Genomic DNA, 18,944 nt, shown 5'->3' with positions numbered 1-18,944 from the left:
TGGAAACCTGAAATTTGTACTGTGTTTTCCCTCTTTGAAAGCGTGCTGAAACTCTGCATGGATTTTTAAAGATGCTGCTGGTCAGATTTAGACTGAATTTATAAATATGCGTAAGAAAGCTTTTGTCTACAAATGATAACAGTTATTCACTTTGTCTCAGAAATGTTCCCACAAAACACATCTGGTTCCCCTTAAACATGCAGATGGCCTTGAGCTAGAGGACTTCTTGGAATCCAGGAGGTTTAGGAAAAAGCACTGAGACTGGAGGGAGCTTACTGAAAGGCACGCCAGAAACTCCAGACAGGAAGAAAGGTAGCCCGCTTGGTTCAGAGTTTTCCTGACAACTTTGACATACGTGGTAGACACCCTTGTCCTGATCTTTCTTCGTCCCCTAGTTCTGCCATGAAAGTTGAGGAATCTCTCTATGACCTCAGCATATCAGAAGCTCAATCCATGTAAGTCTTACATTTTAACTGGATACACTGCTATTACAGTGGTGCCACTTCGTGGTTTATGCTTAGCAAAATTCTTGGACTGTATTATCACTTTCGACACAAAAAACAATCCTGTGAGACAGGCAGAAGAGGTGTTACCTCCATTTTACAGATTAAAACACTGAGATCTGAGAGATGAAATAATCTGCTCAAGGTCGCCCACCTGGTAACTGACAGAGTCAGAGGCTGACAGCAAATCGGCATTCCTTGCCATTACCGTGTTCCTTGCCAGCTGACTGAACCAGCGTGCTGCCTGGGGCCGTCGTGACCACGGCTGGCTTTCCCTCTCTGCCATCCTGCCGAGGAGGCAAGCTCAGCCTCTTACCGAGAAAGCTCCCTGCTTATCTTCTCTCCTACTTCTGGCCTCCATGTTGCTTCTGAGGCACGTAGAGCAGAAAGGTCGACCACCTTATTCTTTCTCTTGGTTCCTTGATTCTTACACATGTGGCAAACACGGTGACTCCATCCAGGCCCCCTAACTCCCTTTCATCAGAGTGCAGGGCATACCTCTCGTCTTGAGTCTGGCAGCTGGGAGGAACTTGGCATTGGCAGTAAACCCTCTTTTTTCTTGTGGCTCCTGTTTTTCTCTGCAGCACTGAGAGATGTGCTTCCAGTTTTTGGTTTTCTTTACTTTTTCTTTTTCCTCTCAGCCTAATAGGGTGAAGAAATCACAAGTAGGATTGTTTCTTTCTGGAGTGGGTGGGTAGACGTATCAGGGCAAGAAGGGAGGTATCGAGTAGAGAGAGGCTTGCACTGATGCCTTAAAGAGTAACACTGGATAGAATCCTCAATAAATTACGACATGCAGAACTGTGTCTCATAGGACTTTTCTTATAATAATTTTCAATGAGGGCTGAGGCATGACATTAAATGACGACTTAGGAAAGATGGTTCCGTGAGAGTCCAAGCTGCAAGATTTGAAGTCTGTGTTCCGTGCAGTCCCAGGGCTGAAGGAATAGGTGGGGAGCATTGCTCCCAGGAGAGGTCACTTGTGTGTTAATTTTGTCTTCCTTGAGCTGGAGTTTTGAGAGGAATAATTGGATGACAGACAATCTGGGACTGTGCTTTCTGCCCAGGATATAAGTGGAAGTTTGAGCGGCATCTGTATGCTTTGGAAATAGAATGTATGAGAAGATGGGTAGGTGGATATTATTTTACAAAAATAACTTAACTAATATTTTACATAGATGAATGTTTACTCATTTTACATCAGTGTAAAGTTTACCTTAAAAAAGTAGTTTTCCTTAGAATCAGCTTTGAATTTTCTTTAACATTGAAAAGTTTGCTTTTTTTTTTTTAGCCTATAGCTTCTTTTTCTACCATGTGATCTTTACTTTTTATATGATCTAGCATAAAGTTGATATTTTGTTTGCTACTTTTTTCCATTAACTTTATGGACTATTTTAGGAGATATAAAAATGCTCACTCATGAAAAATTGGTACCTAATTGAAAGATTTTTCCAGGCATTTGTAGAGGGAGATAGACTATTTGTACACTAACAAAAAGATGAAACTTAGCAGAACTAGTAAACAGAGTATGTCATGTATTCATCAGTTGACAAATAAAATCACACAACGTGAGAGTTGTGGGTTAAGTTTTATTTGGGGCAAAATGAGAACTCTAGCCCGGGAGACAGCATCTCAGATAGCTCTGAGGAGCTGCCCTGAAGAGGTGGGGGGAACTCAGTATAATATATGATTTTAGTGAAGGGGGGGTGCATACAGTTAAGCACACATTTAGACAGAGGCTTGCTGCTGGTCACCAGGAGCAGATGTCACCTTTAATAATTTTAGTGCTTTTCTAGATATGAGGAGACAGAAGAATTTGGGCTTATAAAATCTTCTCCTGAAAATATCTAACTGAAGGCACGTTCTGCCAGCTTTCCCAGAGCACAGAGCGCCTCATTCCTGACCTCCACCCTGAACACCTTTCAGGGTGTTGGAGGTCAGAGGCTGCAGCGGCTCGTGATTTAATCCAAGCAGAGGTAGAAGGCAAGTGCCAGCATGATCCAGTCCTTGTAGGGGGGCAGATGGCAAGTGCTGGTTTGTAGTTGGCACATTCATGATCACTGCCGTCTTTGCAAAGTCAAGAAAAGCGCCCGTGCACCGTTATTCTAATGGAAGTGTCTGTCAGTGATGGGAGAAAACTCATCACTGGATTTGAGGGAAAGAGCTTTTCTGGGAGAGAGCCATCTCAAAACAAACCCCAGCTTCGTGAAGAGGAGGAATTCAGGAACTTACCCTCTGACCAGGGTGGGATGATAAGGTACAAATCGTAAATCGAAAAGTTGCTTGGAGTTGATTGTATTCATCAAGCCATTCTATTTCCTCAGATTCACCATGATAGTCTGTAAAAAGAGGCTGTTATTCAAAAGCCTGTGAGAGGCTTTAAACCGAGTGGAATCTTAGCAGCTGTGCCTGTTTCTGTATCATGATATGGAAAGATTCCTTTGGAAAATGTACTCTGGTAAATACAACAAAGGCTGCTTGCTTTCAAGAAAATAAGAAATCCCATCTGTCAGTGTGTAGTAGATATGCTGGTTGTCAAACTAGGAAACAGCTTTAAAAGAAATTCCCAGACTGTAGCACATACAAGGCGTTGCGTATTTGCTGAACTCTAGTAAGTGAAGGACGTGATTCATTTATATGTCATTATTGTGTTTTCCAGAAATTGTGCATCTTTGACAGTTTTGGAACCCTAGTCTTTGCAGTATTTATGGGGGTCTGGGGTAAGTTATGTTCATTTTTTTCAGTTTTCTTTCACCTTTTAACCAAAAATAAGCAAACAAGCCCTAAGATCATACAAGCACCTAACTCAATAGCATTGTATAGTTTTATTTAGGTTGTCAAAGTAACCCAGTTTTAGTACTTTGAATTGCCCGGCTTGGTCTGTGGGGCTTGACTGGCCTGGCTCATCTTGCTGCACGCGGTCGCTCATCCCCCAGGGGGCTGGCCCAGCATTCTCCACAGGGGGGTTTTAGGGCTCCAAAGAGAAGCAAGACAGGAGGAGCCCCAGTGTGCAGGCATCTTTTAAGCCTGCGACTGCATCAAGTTTGCAAAATTCCCATCAACCAAAACAAATCATGGTCAACCCAACAATAGGAGGTGGGGGGACTGCCCAAGGGCTTGGATGCAGGAAGGCCATGTTTATTGGGAACCATGATTGGAACAGCCCCCATAGCTGTGATCCAACCTAACTTTCGTGGGGTTGGGGTTCGGGAAAAGCAGCAACACGAGGATTCCAGGTAAGCTTTCTTCTTTATACACGTCTATATGAGTGAATAGTTAATAAGTGTGTGCAGCTACTCTCATAATAACATTCTGTTTAATACATAGAACAGATAGGATCCTAAAGAATGTAATTTGTATATAGAAGCTTTAATTCTATGTTTATAGGATTTACTTTGAAGAGCATCATTAATGTAATAAGGCAATAATCATCTTCTTTAAATGCAGACTTTTACATGTTTAACTGATGTAAATGTCCTACCACTGAAGAAAAAATTTCCAGGTTCAAAGATAGATGCATTTCCAATTTCACTGTGTGAGTCAAGGGGAAAATAGAGTTCAGGGTGTGGCTAGGTCGGGGAAGAAACAGAACCAAGTGTCTTATTTTGGAGAAGACAAGACATCAACCCTCACAACACGTATGGATAACCGGTCTTTCTAGGTGTCCTTGATGGGATTTCTCTTCTGCAGTGGTTATGCCCAGGAAGGGTCCCCAAATGAATCACAGAACAGACAGGCCAATTATTTTGGACACTTTTAAGAGATTATCAGTTGCCACTCCTGCACGGAGTAAACTGTAAGATGGCCAAACTTACCTAACAAGTCACAGTGTCATTCAGACATTTAGCATGCTTTGGCTGAGGACAAAACACTAGCTAATATTTGCCACACTGAAGAATAAAGATCAAGTCTAAAAACTAATATCCTTTGTACTCCTCCATTGTAAAATACATCATTCTTTTTTTTTAATCTCCAGTAAGAGCGTGGGTGCCGATCACACGGGCGAGATGTTTAACTACTGTCTAAACCTCAGTCTTCGCTCTTATTCAGTCTAGAACACCTGCACACATCTGTTGAACCCCATATACCAATGGATGCTGACAGCCCTAATTTAAAAAAATACTTTTTAAATAAAACAAAAAACATTAACTTTGACACTGAAAAAGACAGATCTCAAATTTCCTAGCCGATCTTGCTTTCTGTGATCATTAACTACATCATGTTTATAGAACTGCCAGGCGTAATGAGCTAGTGATTTTATTTCATCGGATTTTAGAATGCAGAAAACATTTCGGCCCCGCTCATAGCACCATATGTGTATCTTCAAGGATATGTACGTATGATGATGACTTTATTTTAAGTACCTTATATTGCTTTTCTTGTTACCTCTGCCTTATGAGAGCTACTGCTGTGAACCTCATTAAGGAAAGCCTGAAATTGCAAAACTGAAATTTTTCATACCACTGTCATCCCATAGCACCTCTTTTGCACCTAGACGTTTGTGGCAGAGTGTTTTTCTGCTCCCTAGAAATGATCAAAGTTGAAGGGGGAAAAAAACCTCTTCTAATAAATATAGTCCACATCGCACACTTTATCTGAACAATGGCCACCTTTTTAACCCACACCAATCCATCTTCTCATACTGACTCAGAGTCCTCACCACCGACAACCCACCGCTGAAGTCAGGGTTCTCAGCACACGTTCTCTCCCCTCCCCATTCCTTGTTGTTTCTGACCTACTTTTGTCCGATGCTTCCTGCCAGCCTCTTCACTGCCTGACTGCAGTTTTTAATTTTTACCTTTGTGTTCTAGGCTGGGCCTAGTGATTTCCAGAAAAACGCCAGACACCTGGCTCATCAGGAGGGGGGGAGGATTTCAGGAAGCAATTACCCTAAGTCACCTGCAGATCAGTAAATGGCTGTTGCAGCCAGCCATTCCTTCTAGATCTCTCCCGCGCCAGCTGCATCCACCCTAGCAAAATAACATAGCTCCTCCAACCACCTCTGCCTCCATTCATCTGGGTTTCTGATTTCAGTGACGCTCAGATGCCGCTGATGGGCATTTTTTTTAATAGATATATATATTTTTTTTCATTGAAGTATTGTCAGTTACCATGTGTCAGTTTCTGGTGTACAGCACAGTGTTCCAGTCATACATACATATATATGACTTCATTTTCACATTCTTTTTCATTAAAGGTTATTACGAGATATTGAATATAGTTCCCTGTGCTATACAGAAGAAATTTATTTTTTAATCTATTTTTATATATGGTAGTTAATATTTGCAAATGTTGAACTCTGATGGGCATTTTTAAAGCCACATCTGGAACCCTTGCTGCAGGAGAGTCTGACAAATGTGTTTTCAACCTCGTAGCCTTTTGGTTAGGAAGCTGGAATAAAGGCTGAGCTGGGTCATCTACCTTGTCTGCCTTTGTGAGTAAAGAGGTCTGGAGAGTCTCAAGGCCCGATGAAATGTCCCAGCCCTTCAGCAGCAAACTCTTAAAGCAACCAGAACGCTCCCATCTACCAGAGTGTGCCTTGGACTTATGCTGGACATAACCAGCAACGCCGTCTATGGGCATCGTCTTCATCTGATGCATACTTTCTTTAGATGTCTAATGTCCTGATTAAGAGGACAAGCTGATTTGGATTCCCAAGGTCGCAGGCAGCCTTCTGCCTGCCTTTGGTGTATATATGCTCATTGAACAGTCCTCTCTCCGATCAGCTAGAGCTGCATGGTGTGTGGTTTGCCAGAGAACGTGAGTGCAGTGCTCCCCACTGGAGTCCTCCCAGTTGTTTTGCTGCAGGAAGAGAGAGAGCAAAAGAAACAGAACAGGAAATTCCTGTCCAGCCTCAGACACAGTCACCCCCGGCCCCAGGGCTCTCGCTGTGGGACACACAGCATTGTAAGTCGCGGCGATGTGGCCCCGGCGTACTCCAAGACATGGCGCGGTTGTACTGGGCTATCAGTGTCTTTCATGGACCCTGCAAAGTTTTCAGCTTTGTAGAATGGGGAACTAAGAAACTCCCACCCATGCCTGTAGCTCCCAGGGTTTGCACCCTTATGGGTTTTGAGGATCTGCTGGCAGCTCATTCTTTTTCACCAGGTCATTTCTCGCTTACATGGCACTCCTCTGACTTCCTCATCAGAACTGCTCCTTCTTAAGTTCAGGACTTAGTAAAAGATGCCATTTTTTACCCTGTATGTCCAAGTTCAGGGAGGAGGAGGAAGGGAACACAGATTAGAATTGCTATATTGCTTTTTTTGTTTTCATAAGCCATCTCCTGTTGCTGGATAGACGCTGAGCCAATGAATGGCAGTTACACTCCCAATTTGAAAGATGAGGAAAATAACACTCAGGGAGAGGAGGCAAATTACCTGAGGCTCCAAAGACAAAAAGGGGATGAGCACAGAATAAGAGCCGTGCCAACGATTTGGCTGTCATCAGCCCTTAGGTCAGTGAGAAAATGCCATGTGTAGTAATAAAGTCACAGCGTGCTTTTCGAGGGATGCAGACGTACTTATTTTTATTGATATAATTGCAGTGTTTTATCTGGGACTCTGAAAAATAGAAACGGGTTAGAAAATGCTGGTTTCTCATCCTTGGTCCTACCTCCCCCTCACAGATACGGACCCTTCCTTCTGTAGCAGGAATAAGACAGCCCCAGCCTTCCCACCGCACGAGCTCAGTCCTGTCGTCTCGTCCCTGCCCACCTGTTGGTGCTATAGCACAGCTCAACTTTCACGTCCCGCATCACAGATTCTTGTAAAACAATGAAAGGAAGCTGCTTTTTTACATGAAGTGCAGTAATTTTCTTAGCAGAGAAGGAAACTGAGGATTTTCTTCATTGAAAATCAATACAAATTTCAAGAACACCTGTATTTCTAATACCTAGATCAAAATGACAAAATCTGGAGGGATTACGGAAACACAAGGAAGATACTCAAAGTGGCTTAAAGAGCTTCTTCCAGGCTGGGCTCGTCAAGAGACTGTTAATAGACAGAGACCGTCTTCTCACCCGTCGTCCCTCTCCTTAGGTTGGAAAGGACCAGTGTTTCCCCTGGTGTGCGGTCCTGGTGCTTAAAGTGACTCGTGGGGTGGGGCGGTGCACACGGCGCTTCCTTCAGTCTGTCCGTCCTGAATAACCCCCAGCAGTCAAGGGGCAAGAGCTGCTACAACCTCACTAACCAGCCATCACATTCTCCAGGGTATATCCTCATCTCAGCTCATCCCGGCCCAAGTGATGGGCAGAGCAGAGAGTGGTGGCTAGAGGTCTGTCATGCAGAGCAGAGAGCAGCTGGAGTCAGCTGGGCCCCCTGGGTGGCTAGGAGTCCCACGTGGAATTCCCAGGACTTCCCACAGCTCATTCATTCAGCTAACACTTCTCCAGCATGTGTGCTGTGCTGGTGCTTCCTCTGTGAACAGAACCAAATCCCTGCCCTCATGAAGGTGGCGTTCTAGTGGACATGAGAAATGACACACGCAGAAGCAGATCCAGGTCAGGACGCATGAGTGCTGTCTATTTCGGAGCACACAAGGTGAGGTCAGCATAAAGGATAAAGCCTGCCCTTTGGGGAGGAACGTGTGATACAGGAAAATGTGGGGGAGAGGATGGCCGTATCCCAGGTCTCAGCTGGGCCCCTGGGATGTGCCTTACCAAGTGTGGGTCCTTGGCTTCGCACAGGAAGAAATTCAAGAGCGAGCCACAGTTCAGAAAAGGTAGATTTATTCAGAGAGATACACACTGCATAGACAGAGTGCAGGCTGTCTCAGAAGGCAAGAGAAAGGCCACAAGCTTGGGAGTTGGGTGCTCCAGTTTAAAGTAAAAGTAGATACACACTCTGTAGACTGAGTGCGGGCGTCTCCCTAGAAGGGAGAGCAGCCACGAGGCGTGGGGCTATAAGTTTTTATGGGCTTGGTAACTTCATATGCTGGCAAGTGGGAGGAATATTCCAACCACTTTGGGGCAGGCGCTGGGGTTCCCAGGAATTGGGTCACCACTCACCCTTTGACCTTGCATGGTCAGCCTTGGAACCGTCCTGGCACCCGTGGGAGTGCCATTTAGCATCCTGTTGTGTTTCAGTGAGTGTATATTGAAGCTCAAGGTCTACTGGGAGTCAGATCTTCCACCATCTTGGTGCTAATTGCTGTGTCCTTTTAATGGCCGTGCCCGGCCCCCTTCCCTCCTGTCTCATGAAGGAGCACTGCACTGGTTTCATAGTTGCAGAGCAGGGGACAGAGTGGAAAGAACTTCATGGGTGGAGGATGGAAGGCAGTGTCAGCAGTAGAATTCTCAAGTCAATTGAAAAGTAAGGGTCTTCTGTTGGATGGGGGTGCCTAGTGTCACAGGAAGGAGCTGTGAGCCTCGGGGACTTCAGTGAGTGGGTGGCGCACTGTGTATAATGTGCTGCTTCCTAGGCGGCCTGAGGACATTTGGCTTATAGGTGGGGCCTCTTTGGGGGTTTTCTGCACGTGAGGCTAACGTGGGTCATGTGGGGAGCAGGACCGGCCAGTCACAGCTTGGTCCACCGTCACCTAGTGCCCTCAAGGCTTTCAGCCCATGGATGCATCACCCCCCCCCCCGATGGGGCCAAGGGCGCAAGTGGCGGGCAGCTTCTCAGTGGTGGAGGCATTGCTCTCCAGACCCCGCGCTCAACAGCATGGGCCCCTGGCATTGGCTGCGGTCTTGGCAAGATGAGGCTGTGGGGTTGCTGAGCTCATGAGACGTGGGTGCCACGCTTCCATTCTCACCAAGAGCTCATTTTTGAGGGTTTTATTTATGGTCAGGGAGCCACAAATACTCCCTTACGCATAGACATAGAACAGGCTCTTTCAATGAGGAAAGGGCACACAGGAGGAGAAAGAGGACCGTCCAGAGAGCAGGAGAAGCCAGATCAGTCCTGCCATCAGGGGTCTGACAGGCGAGCCAGCTCAGTTTCTCTTACGAGTTGTTTACTTGGAGGATCTGGGGCATTTAGGTGACCTGAGAGTGTCGGGAAATAATACCCAAGGGCTTTGTAGATTTCCCGGTCCAGCGTTAACTCATCCCACTGTAGCTGTTGTGCAAGGAGACGGAACTTGGTGGACAACAGGCCATGGCCTCTGCTCCCTGGTGGAGCCAGGAGATCACAATGTTCAGTACAACTGCAGGGGCATCATTTCTATGTCAAGAGGCCAGATGGACTTACATAGCTCTCATACTGGATTTCAAAGTTGCAGAGGGGGACTAGATTCCGTCCAGCTCCCGAGCCAAGGAGGAGACCAGAAGTGGCCTCCCCCACTAACTGTGAGCTCTTGGCCTCCACTGGCAGCAGCATCTATAGCAAAAAGCTGGGCTGCCACCTGTGTTTCCTTGTAAACATCCGAGTAGCCACAGCAATGGCCTCGGGAGGGCTGGTGTGCCCATGGAGGCGGTGTGTGGGACCAAGGGAGGAATGCCAGGGTCAGACACCGGGTGGGCAGGCAGTGATGACATCTAAGCAGGGCAGGTGCCACGGGACCGAGCCAAGGGGAGGTGTTTGGAGCAGGGAGCGTGGGCAGTGCCATGTCGTTCGTAAGAAGATGAATTGGTTTGATTCCTGATCCCAACCTTAATCTTGGGCAAATGTTTGAAGCTTTCTGTGCCTCTGTTTCTTGGTGTCCCAGATGGGGACAGTAACAGCAGTGACCTCCGAGGGTCGGGAGGGCCTTTGTAGATGTTATGTCATTAAGCTCACAACGGCCTATGAGGAAGGTCCTAGTCCCCCATTTTACACATGGCAGACAGGCTCAGAAAGCTGAAGCCTCTTAACCAGTAATCACACAGCTAAAAATGCTCAGAACCAGCATTTGAACTTGGTTACAGTGTCCAGATTATTTCTACTCTCACTCAGTATCGTTGGAAAATTAGTAAAGTCAGAACAAACACTGCCGGGAAGCGGGTACTTTAAACATGTTTGTTGTCTTCGCCACCGGGGAGTGTTGAGTCCACGTTCCTCACAGCCTGTCCAAGGCACCCTGCGGCTCCGGCCGCCCCTGGCGGGGTCTGCAGGACCCCAGGCGGCTTCTCCTTGCTCTCTGCTCCAAGGCTCTCTGCTCTTTACAGGTTGATTCTCAACCCAGACCACTCAGTAGAGCTAATCTCCAAAAACAAAAAAATGCTGGGGAAGGGTATGGCTCAGTGGTAGAGCATGTGCTTAGCATGCACAAGGTCCTGGGTTCAATCCCCAGGCCCTCCATTAAAATAAATAAATAAAGCTAATTACTGCCCCCCACAAAAAGAGAAAAGTATTTAGAAAACAAAAAACAACGCAAAGGCCCCCTCCACACCCCATCTCGCCAGCTTGTCCACTCACGCCTCAGTTGATCTCTTGAAACAGGAAGAATTCGTGGCTCAGCCTAGAACTTTCTCCCGATTTCTAGACTTTTATTTGCCTACCGGACATCTGTCCTGGAGCCCACAGGCACCTGATCAGAATTGAATCAGTTGTCTCCTCTCATAACTTGCCCCTCTTCCTGCCCTTCTTTCAGGGAACAGCACCAGAATTTAGGACACTGCCAAAGCCAGAAAGCTGGCCGGTGTCTTTGACCTCTTCCTCCCCCTTCCATCACACCTGCGGCCAATCCGTCCGCCTGCTGAAATGCTGTCTTCTCTCTCCTCCCGGCCGAGCAGAGGCAGGCCTCGCCATGTACCTGCCAGTAGGTCTCCCTGCCTCTGTCTAGTTTCTTTCTAGACCACCTTCCATGTCTCCTCCACCTTGAAGGCACACAGAGTCCTTTGTGATGTGCGCCTGCGATCTCTCCACCTGGCTGCCTCACCCGCCTGCCACACCCTGCGATCACTTCTAGACTATCTGCGGTTCCTGGAAGGGACCTGGCTCTCTTTGGCCTCTCGCCTTTGCATGTGCAAGCTCCCCAGGGGAAATGGCTTTAACATTCTACCTTCACCTGATCACCTCTAGGGCATCTCAGAACTCAGCACAGTGGTCCCTCCTCCAGGACGGCCTTGGATACAGTTCTGGCTCTCTGTGCCCAGAGCACCCTGTGCTGACTCTTATCCAAGCCCTCTTAACACGCTTCCATAACCATCACTTCACTATGACTCCTGTGCGCCCAGGAGCTCCTGGAAGTGGGCACTGTGTCTTTTTTCTCTCTTCTCAGAGCATGGTAGAGACTCACATATAATGATGGAGGGGGCAGTGGTTATTACAGAATTTCTCTGTAGGAAGGGCCTAGGGGTAACAGTCTGGTTGGAAGAAGGGCTTAAGGGATTTACCCTGAAACCACGTGTTCAACGAACATTTCATGTTGTTTTTATCTACTATTTGAAGTTACAAGTCTTAAAACAGAAAAACGATTTCTAAAAATTACTCATACTTTACTGAAGATTGAGAAAAATGGCAGTTTTCCATATTTAAGAATATTATTTTAACTTGGGGTGACTGGGGTGGTGGAAAACAGAAATGCAGGGGCTACTAAAGCATTCTTGTCCCCCCCCCCACCTCAGGTCCTTTGGACAGAAGAGAGAGAGGGACGTGAGGAGGAGCAGACTGGAGGGTGGACCGTGCACCGCTTTTAAATTATGACAGTTACTTGTGCTTTTTTTAAATGGAGGTACTGGGGCTTGAACCCAGGACTTTGTGCATGCTAAGCACGTGCTCTACCACTGAGCTATACCCACCATTCCCCTGATACTTGTGTTGTTAGTGGGCAATAATGTGCTGGTAGCAGATGCTTTAGCATTAGACAGTCACCCGCCTCTGACCATCACATTACTACCTTTCCCCTGAGGTAGAGTCTGTTTTCACAAGTTCAATAAATTATCTACATTTTCTTTTTTCTAAAAAAAATTTAAAAAAGCATTAACTCGCTTTTCTCTTTAGTATTGCCTATAAATAAAATGTGATTTTATTAACTATGTACCGAAGTGTTAAGGGTAATAATTAAGTACAGATGTCTGAAGCATCGGTCCCTCACTGAAGATCCACATTCTGTTGGTCTCTCCGTCAGTCACCTTGTTTCTGGAGTTCTGGAAGCGGCGCCAGGCGGAACTTGAGTACGAATGGGACACAGTTGAGTTGCAGCAGGAAGAACAACCCCGGCCAGAATACGAGGCGCGGTGTACACACGTGGTGATAAATGAGATTACCCAGGTAAAGCGGGCACTACTGAGACACACTTTAGTCTGTTGACTGCAGGGCTTCTCAGCCTTGGCTGCACATTGGAATCACCAGGGGACCTTAAAAGATGTTGGTGCCCGGGTTCCATCACTACAAACTCAGACGGTACTTAGTGGCCTGGGGTGTGTTCTGGCACAGGGAATGTTTTAAAGCTCCCCTGGTGATTCTAATGTGCAGCCAAGGTGAAGGAGCACTGCTTAGAATGGCGGACACAGAAGAGAAGTGTGGTCCTTCCTTCATAATAACAGTAAAAACGAAAAGAAAAAAAAAAAGACTGATATAAATGTATAAGAAAAGAGGCATTGATTGGTGTCCTTTCATAAGAACAATAAAAAAACGCAAAAAAAAATTAGACTCTATGACATAGATGTAGAAGGAAAGACACGGTTTTTATAGTTGATTCTCACTTTTTCACATGTGCCTTCATTATTGCCGCCCCCTTTTCATCGTAGACTAGCTGCCCCTTTGTCTTGAACTAAGCCTCGGTCACTGCTCCCCCTTCTGGTTGGGATGTGCACAGAGCAGCGTGGCTCTCATCCTGAAGTCGGAGATACGGGTAGAGGAAGTAGGGAAACCTTTGTTGAGAGGCCAACTGTGTTCGGGCACTGAGCTAGACATTTTATATTATTGGAAAGGTAAATTTACTGCTGCTGCAAAATTAAAAAAAATAAAACTACATATCTTTGTATAAGCATTCCAGAGCCGTGAAAGATGATTTTTTGAGTCATCTGCATTATTGCTTCTTTCCATCAGCCAAGATAATTCAGAGCTGATGGTACTTGCAGTCAGCAGCAGCAGGACAGTATGTTGTGAGTACGAATAACTCTTGAAAAGAAAATGCTTTTACCAGGAGCATCTGAAAATGTCTCCAACTATAGATTTTATAAACTGAATCACAGATTTACAGAATGTTGGCACTGAAAAGGTCTGGAGGGAGCAGTTCAACCTCCTCTTTTTTATAAATGGAAAAAAATGAGGTTCAGTTACCAACAGAAGGTGACATTTGTCTTTTACAGGGTAACAAGCTTCTAACAATCTCCATTATGAATAGTGCCCATTGTTTATGACTGAAGATGGGGGTCAAATCATGTATTGGTGAAAGACTGTACATTCAGAAATGAAAGCTGAAAGTTAGACAAAATTACATGTTCGTAATGTTTTTGAGTAGTGAAAAACAAAAATGTATCACATTGGCAGCATACAAAAAATACTGAAGAAAAACCATTTTGGTCATTTAAACTGCCAATTTTTAATTTAAAATTGCCAACTAATAAGCTTAAATTTCCATTGGGACATGCTTGTTGAAAAATTGAAGATGAAGGCTCATTTCTCTTTATTGTTCTTCCTTATTTAAAAAATTATTTGTATATATATATATTTTAGTTTTTTAATTTAAGTATTTTACTTTAATTGTGAATGCATGCGCCATTGTCTAGAGAGGCCAACAGTGTGGTAGTGAGACCTTGGGAATGAAATTGCCAAAATTAATGTGTGAACACAGCAGCTTGCTGCCTGAGTGATGTTGGACAACTTAACTTCTCTGTGCCATGGTTTCCTATAAAATAAGATTAAGAGAGTTGCTTCCTTATGACTGTGGTAAGGACGGGTCGAGTTAATGTACAGAATCTACTTGGGAGACTACCTGGCACAGAGTTAAGGCCAGGTACTTATTTACAGCTATTAAACTATAGCTGCTTTTATAATCCAGGTAAATCTTGAGTCTTACTGATTTCATCTCTAAAAACAAAAAATCTAAACTCTAAAGTGGAAGCTAAAAATTGCGAGTTGTAGCTATTTAATACATAAAGCTCAACCAAGAAACACACAGTGTTACCTGCAGACACCTGTGAAACTTTCCGTCCTGCACGGACTCTAGGCTGTCATTACACTCACTTCTGAAATCTAAGGCAAGCTCAGGAATAGAGCTATATGGCTTGGCATCATCAGGTACCCAGACCCCTAAGCTCAGACCATGGCAGGTAAACAGTTTACTGTTCACATTTGCATTTTCAAAAAATAGTATTAAAATGAACACTGTACGTGTTTTGTTGTGTGTATGTTTGACATCGTTAACAGATAAAAAAAGAAACCCACGCAGTTATGAATAAGGAGGCTGTCTGAAAACTAATTTTTTTTTTTTAAATTAAGCTTAGGATTTAGTGACCAGTTAGGAGAAAAATCATTTCATTGGTGTAATCCATTGATTGACTAAAGTTTTTTTGTTGTTTGTTTTAATTAGGAAGAAGAGCGTGTTCCCTTTACCACCTGGGGAAAGTGTATACGTATAACCCTTTGTGCAAGTGCTGTCTTTTTCTGGGTAAGAACCTGCCACGAGCTTTTTAATATCTAATTTTAAGTGCTGAGAAAACTAAAAGTCAAGCTGGAAACTATGTAGTCTCAGAGAGAAAATTGTTTCCAGAGAACATCAGAGCCACTCTGGAGGTTTCACAGTCTCTTCTGCTCACAGTGCTTCTCCCAGTTTTTTCCACCACATTTGTTTAAATCAGATCAGTGGTTCAGGATTTTCCAGTGTCTGATGGAGAGACCAGATGGGAGGCATTGAGAAGTCTAAAATTTTCCAAGAGTAACAACTAAGGTAAAATGTCTAAGAATAGCCTAACAAAAGGATAGTAGGAACTATCCAAAAAATAGATAAATAAATAAAAACCACTGAAAGACCTAAAAAAAAGCTTTAAACACATGATTCTAGATAAAAAGACCATATCTCAAAAAAATCAGAACTTATAAAATTAATTTGGGTTTTACTGTTAAAATTATATTAGTAATGTAATAATTAGTAAGACAATGAGAGTTTTACTAGCTCAAGAATAGCCAGATCAGAGAATAGGAAAGGAAGTCCAGATATGGGCTCTGATAGCAATAATAACTTAATATATGAGATGGAAGGCGTTACAAATAAGGGAGAGAAATAAAGATTATTCAATAACTGGAACACTTGTTAGCTATTTGGCAGGAAAACTAAAGATTGAAATCATACACTGAACCATATACTGAGATAAATTCCAGAAACATTTTAAAAAGTAACATGATAAAAAGAAAACAACTAGAAATAAATATGGATGAATATACAACCTCTAGATGTGGGAGAAGTTTTGGAGGAAAAAATATATGAAGATTTCCATGCATCAGAAGCATCCTCAGTTTAAACAAAACACCAGAGGATGTATTTGTTAACAAATCCGACAAGGGGCTAATTTCTTCAACACAGAGAGTTCAGATCACTTCTAAGATAACACCAAAAAAATCTCAGGAGCGGAGAAGGCAGAGAAGATGAATACACACTTACAAAGAGAAAAATAGATGTCAAGCCCTAGTGGTAATTCAATCAGTGCACATCAAAATGAAATACAGTTTTTCACCTCTCAAGTGATAAGGCTCTGTGTTTATGACGATGAAGTGCCAGTGATGAGCAGCTCTCATACCTGGGCCACTGGGTATCTTTTGTGAAGTATGGTTGGTTTACAATGCTGTGTTAGTTTCTGGTGTACTCCTCCAGCCTTCTTAGAAAGCAGTCTGACAGTTCATATCAAGAGTCAAAAATATTCATATGCTTTAATCTACTAATTCAGCTTTGAAAAACTTTTAATCAGGAAGTATTTCAAAGTGGCAGGGAAAAGTCTGTATGGATGTAAATCACAGACATATTTATATATATAAAATCTCAGCCAAAATATTCTCCTTCCAACCTTTCTTATAGTGGAATATTATGCAGCCATGAAAAAGTGTGTCCACAAAAATATTTTATGACATGTCAAAGTTTTATGATTATGATAGGCTTGAGAATAAAATTATGTAAAATGATTTTTAATATGCAAACAATGGGTAGTTCTGAAGGGATTATGCCTATAGGTAGATACATTTTTCTTATTTTTATTTTTTATTCTTCATTTTCAGAGTTGGAGTCTCAACTGTAGGTGACAGAAAATCAATCTCTAATGGGTTTAAACAACCACCAAAAAATGGGGATGGGTGGGATTTATTGTTTCCTGTAACTGAAAACCTCAGGTCTGAGGTCTGGCTTCAGGCAAGGAGAGATGCTGTAGCCCAGATGATGTCAAGGGCTGGTTTTGTCCTGTATTCATTCTTTGTCCAATGGTGTCCCAGCGTGCTGCTTCTAGGAACTCAGCATCCCAGATCTCACATCCATCCAAGCCAAGAAAGGTCTCTTTTGGGAGCTTCCTCTCTTGACAGAGGAAGTTTATCGTTCACATGGGCACCAGCATATATCTCCTCACATCGCAGGGGCTCTTACTGGGTTATTTGCCAATCCTCAAATCATGTGCCAAGGCCAATAGAATGAGACACCTATTTGTCTGAAACCAACTAGGATCTACCTCTGGCGCCTCGGGAAGGGTGGGGCAATTGAGCCCAAACCACAGGACTGAAAACAGAAGGGAGGTTATTTATCCTAAAGAAAAATCTGGGTCCTCTTCTGAGACTGAGGACAGATCCAGGACAGCAGATCTGTCCACTACTGGGTACTTTCAAATTTTCTATAATGAGTGGATATTAAAGTTATGATCAGAAAAGATGATATGTAAGAAGAAACTTGAGGAAGGAGAATGAAAAGCTTTTGTGTCTCCTAAGAAATATTGAACCCATTAAGTGCTCGGAAGAAAAATGGAAACATGTTAAGTTTGTAAAAGTTCTGAAATGAATTAGAATTCATTTCACAGACCATGCAGGAGGCAGTGCTATACAGAGGTTAATGTGTCTTTGGGCTCTGTATTTCAGTTCTTTGAGTTAATAGTTGCTTCATTTGGGGCAAGTTGCATCATCTCTGTGTGGCTCTATTTCCTCATCTGTAAAAGATATATTACTACCTTCCCCACGGGGTGATTGTGAGGATTTAAAAAAATAGATGTGTGCTGAAGCAATAGTAAGTGTTTAAAGAATCTTAACTATTATGATGACTTAATATATAATTTTAAAAATTATTATGCAGACTTTTTAAAAAAATACATACTATTTAAATGGACCATATGTGTTGTACAAGAGAGGAAGGCTCGATATACCTTCTGTAATACATTTTTCTCAGCCTTAACTAATTTTCACATTTAATCACACACACACACACACACACACACACACACACACACACACACACACACACACACACACACACACACACACACACACACACACACCAAAAAAACACGTTACTCCTTTCACAAGCATGAAGCCTTAACTGTGACGAAAAGGAGATAACGAGAGAGAGTAGAGGAGGAAATAAAATGCTTTCTCTACGAACTCATGGCTTAAAATGTAAGAAAAACACCTTTTTAACACTTTGGTCACCATAATCGTAGCTAATACTTAGGTGGAATTTTTCACGTGCCTGGGGTTAATGTTCTAATTGTTTTCACCTGTAGTAACTCATCAACTAGTCACAATAATCCTGTAAGTTGCTATTGTTATCCCCTCATTATATGGGTGAGGAGATTGAAGCCCCCAGAGGTTAAGTAATTTGCACAAGGTCCCACAACTAGCAGCCTAGCAGCGGAGCTGGGATCCAGATGCAGGAGTGTGGCTCCAGGAGGGGCTTGTAAACACTCCCTCTGCTGTTCCCTGCAGGTGCAAGCCAGCCTCCCGCTGTTACTGTAAACAACACGATGAGGTTCCCTTAGTCCTGAAATTCACATTCTTTGTAGCTTTCTCTCGGGGCAGCCATCAGGAGCAGCCAGGGACACTGAGTACATGCTTCTGGACTATGACCAAGAAGGTAGATGGAGGGAAAACAGTTTAAAAACGAAACCTTTAATGTTCATTCTTCAGTGGCCAGAAAAAAAAAGTGCCTATTGAGGAAGTGAAACCCTGCCAGCCACATGCAGATTATGCTTCAGACACCCCTGCTGCCCTTGGGTCTACGCAGTCAGAACTACAATGGATTAGGGAACTGAATCTTGTGCAAATGCAGGTATTATGAATAAGCTGCCAGTTTAAGATCTCAAGGAGTATGAAAAGCACGTGAAGCTTTTATCAGCAGAGACCCAGTGCCATTTCCAGGGGTTCCCTCAGGGCATCTCTGCAGCTTCACTGGTCCTATTCAGAATGAAGATGACAGCTAGCACCTGCTGGCCCCCAAATCAGTGATAGGTTCTCCCTTGAAAGGAAGCATATCCCCTTCATGGGTTACAACTCATTCATAACCTAAGTAATTCTATAGATGCAGAAGGGATGTTTTTCATCGGTTCTGCTATCACAGACTTGTCTCCAAAAGAGCATGCCACCCGTTACTCCTTTTTCACCCCATTGGAAG

General features: G+C 43.8%; 1 protein-coding gene across 3 annotated transcripts in view; it reads left to right on the top strand.

The window, feature by feature from the left end:
* ANO6 (anoctamin 6) overlaps window positions 1–18,944 on the top strand; it is a 187,059-nt gene that overhangs the window by 139,640 nt on the left and 28,475 nt on the right. For all 3 annotated transcript variants that reach the window (XM_032493262.1, XM_032493263.1, XM_032493264.1), the window contains 3 exons: window positions 3,163–3,223; window positions 12,495–12,637; window positions 14,904–14,981. In XM_032493262.1, the coding sequence (XP_032349153.1) occupies window positions 3,163–3,223; window positions 12,495–12,637; window positions 14,904–14,981 (282 nt within the window). The remainder of the gene's footprint in view (window positions 1–3,162; window positions 3,224–12,494; window positions 12,638–14,903; window positions 14,982–18,944) is intronic.

The sequence above is a fragment of the Camelus ferus genome, chromosome 12 (genome assembly GCF_009834535.1).
Source record: "Camelus ferus isolate YT-003-E chromosome 12, BCGSAC_Cfer_1.0, whole genome shotgun sequence".
Classification (NCBI taxonomy): domain Eukaryota; kingdom Metazoa; phylum Chordata; class Mammalia; order Artiodactyla; family Camelidae; genus Camelus; species Camelus ferus.
Note: the sequence above shows the minus strand (reverse complement) of the source record. Positions and strands in the feature narration are given on the sequence as shown.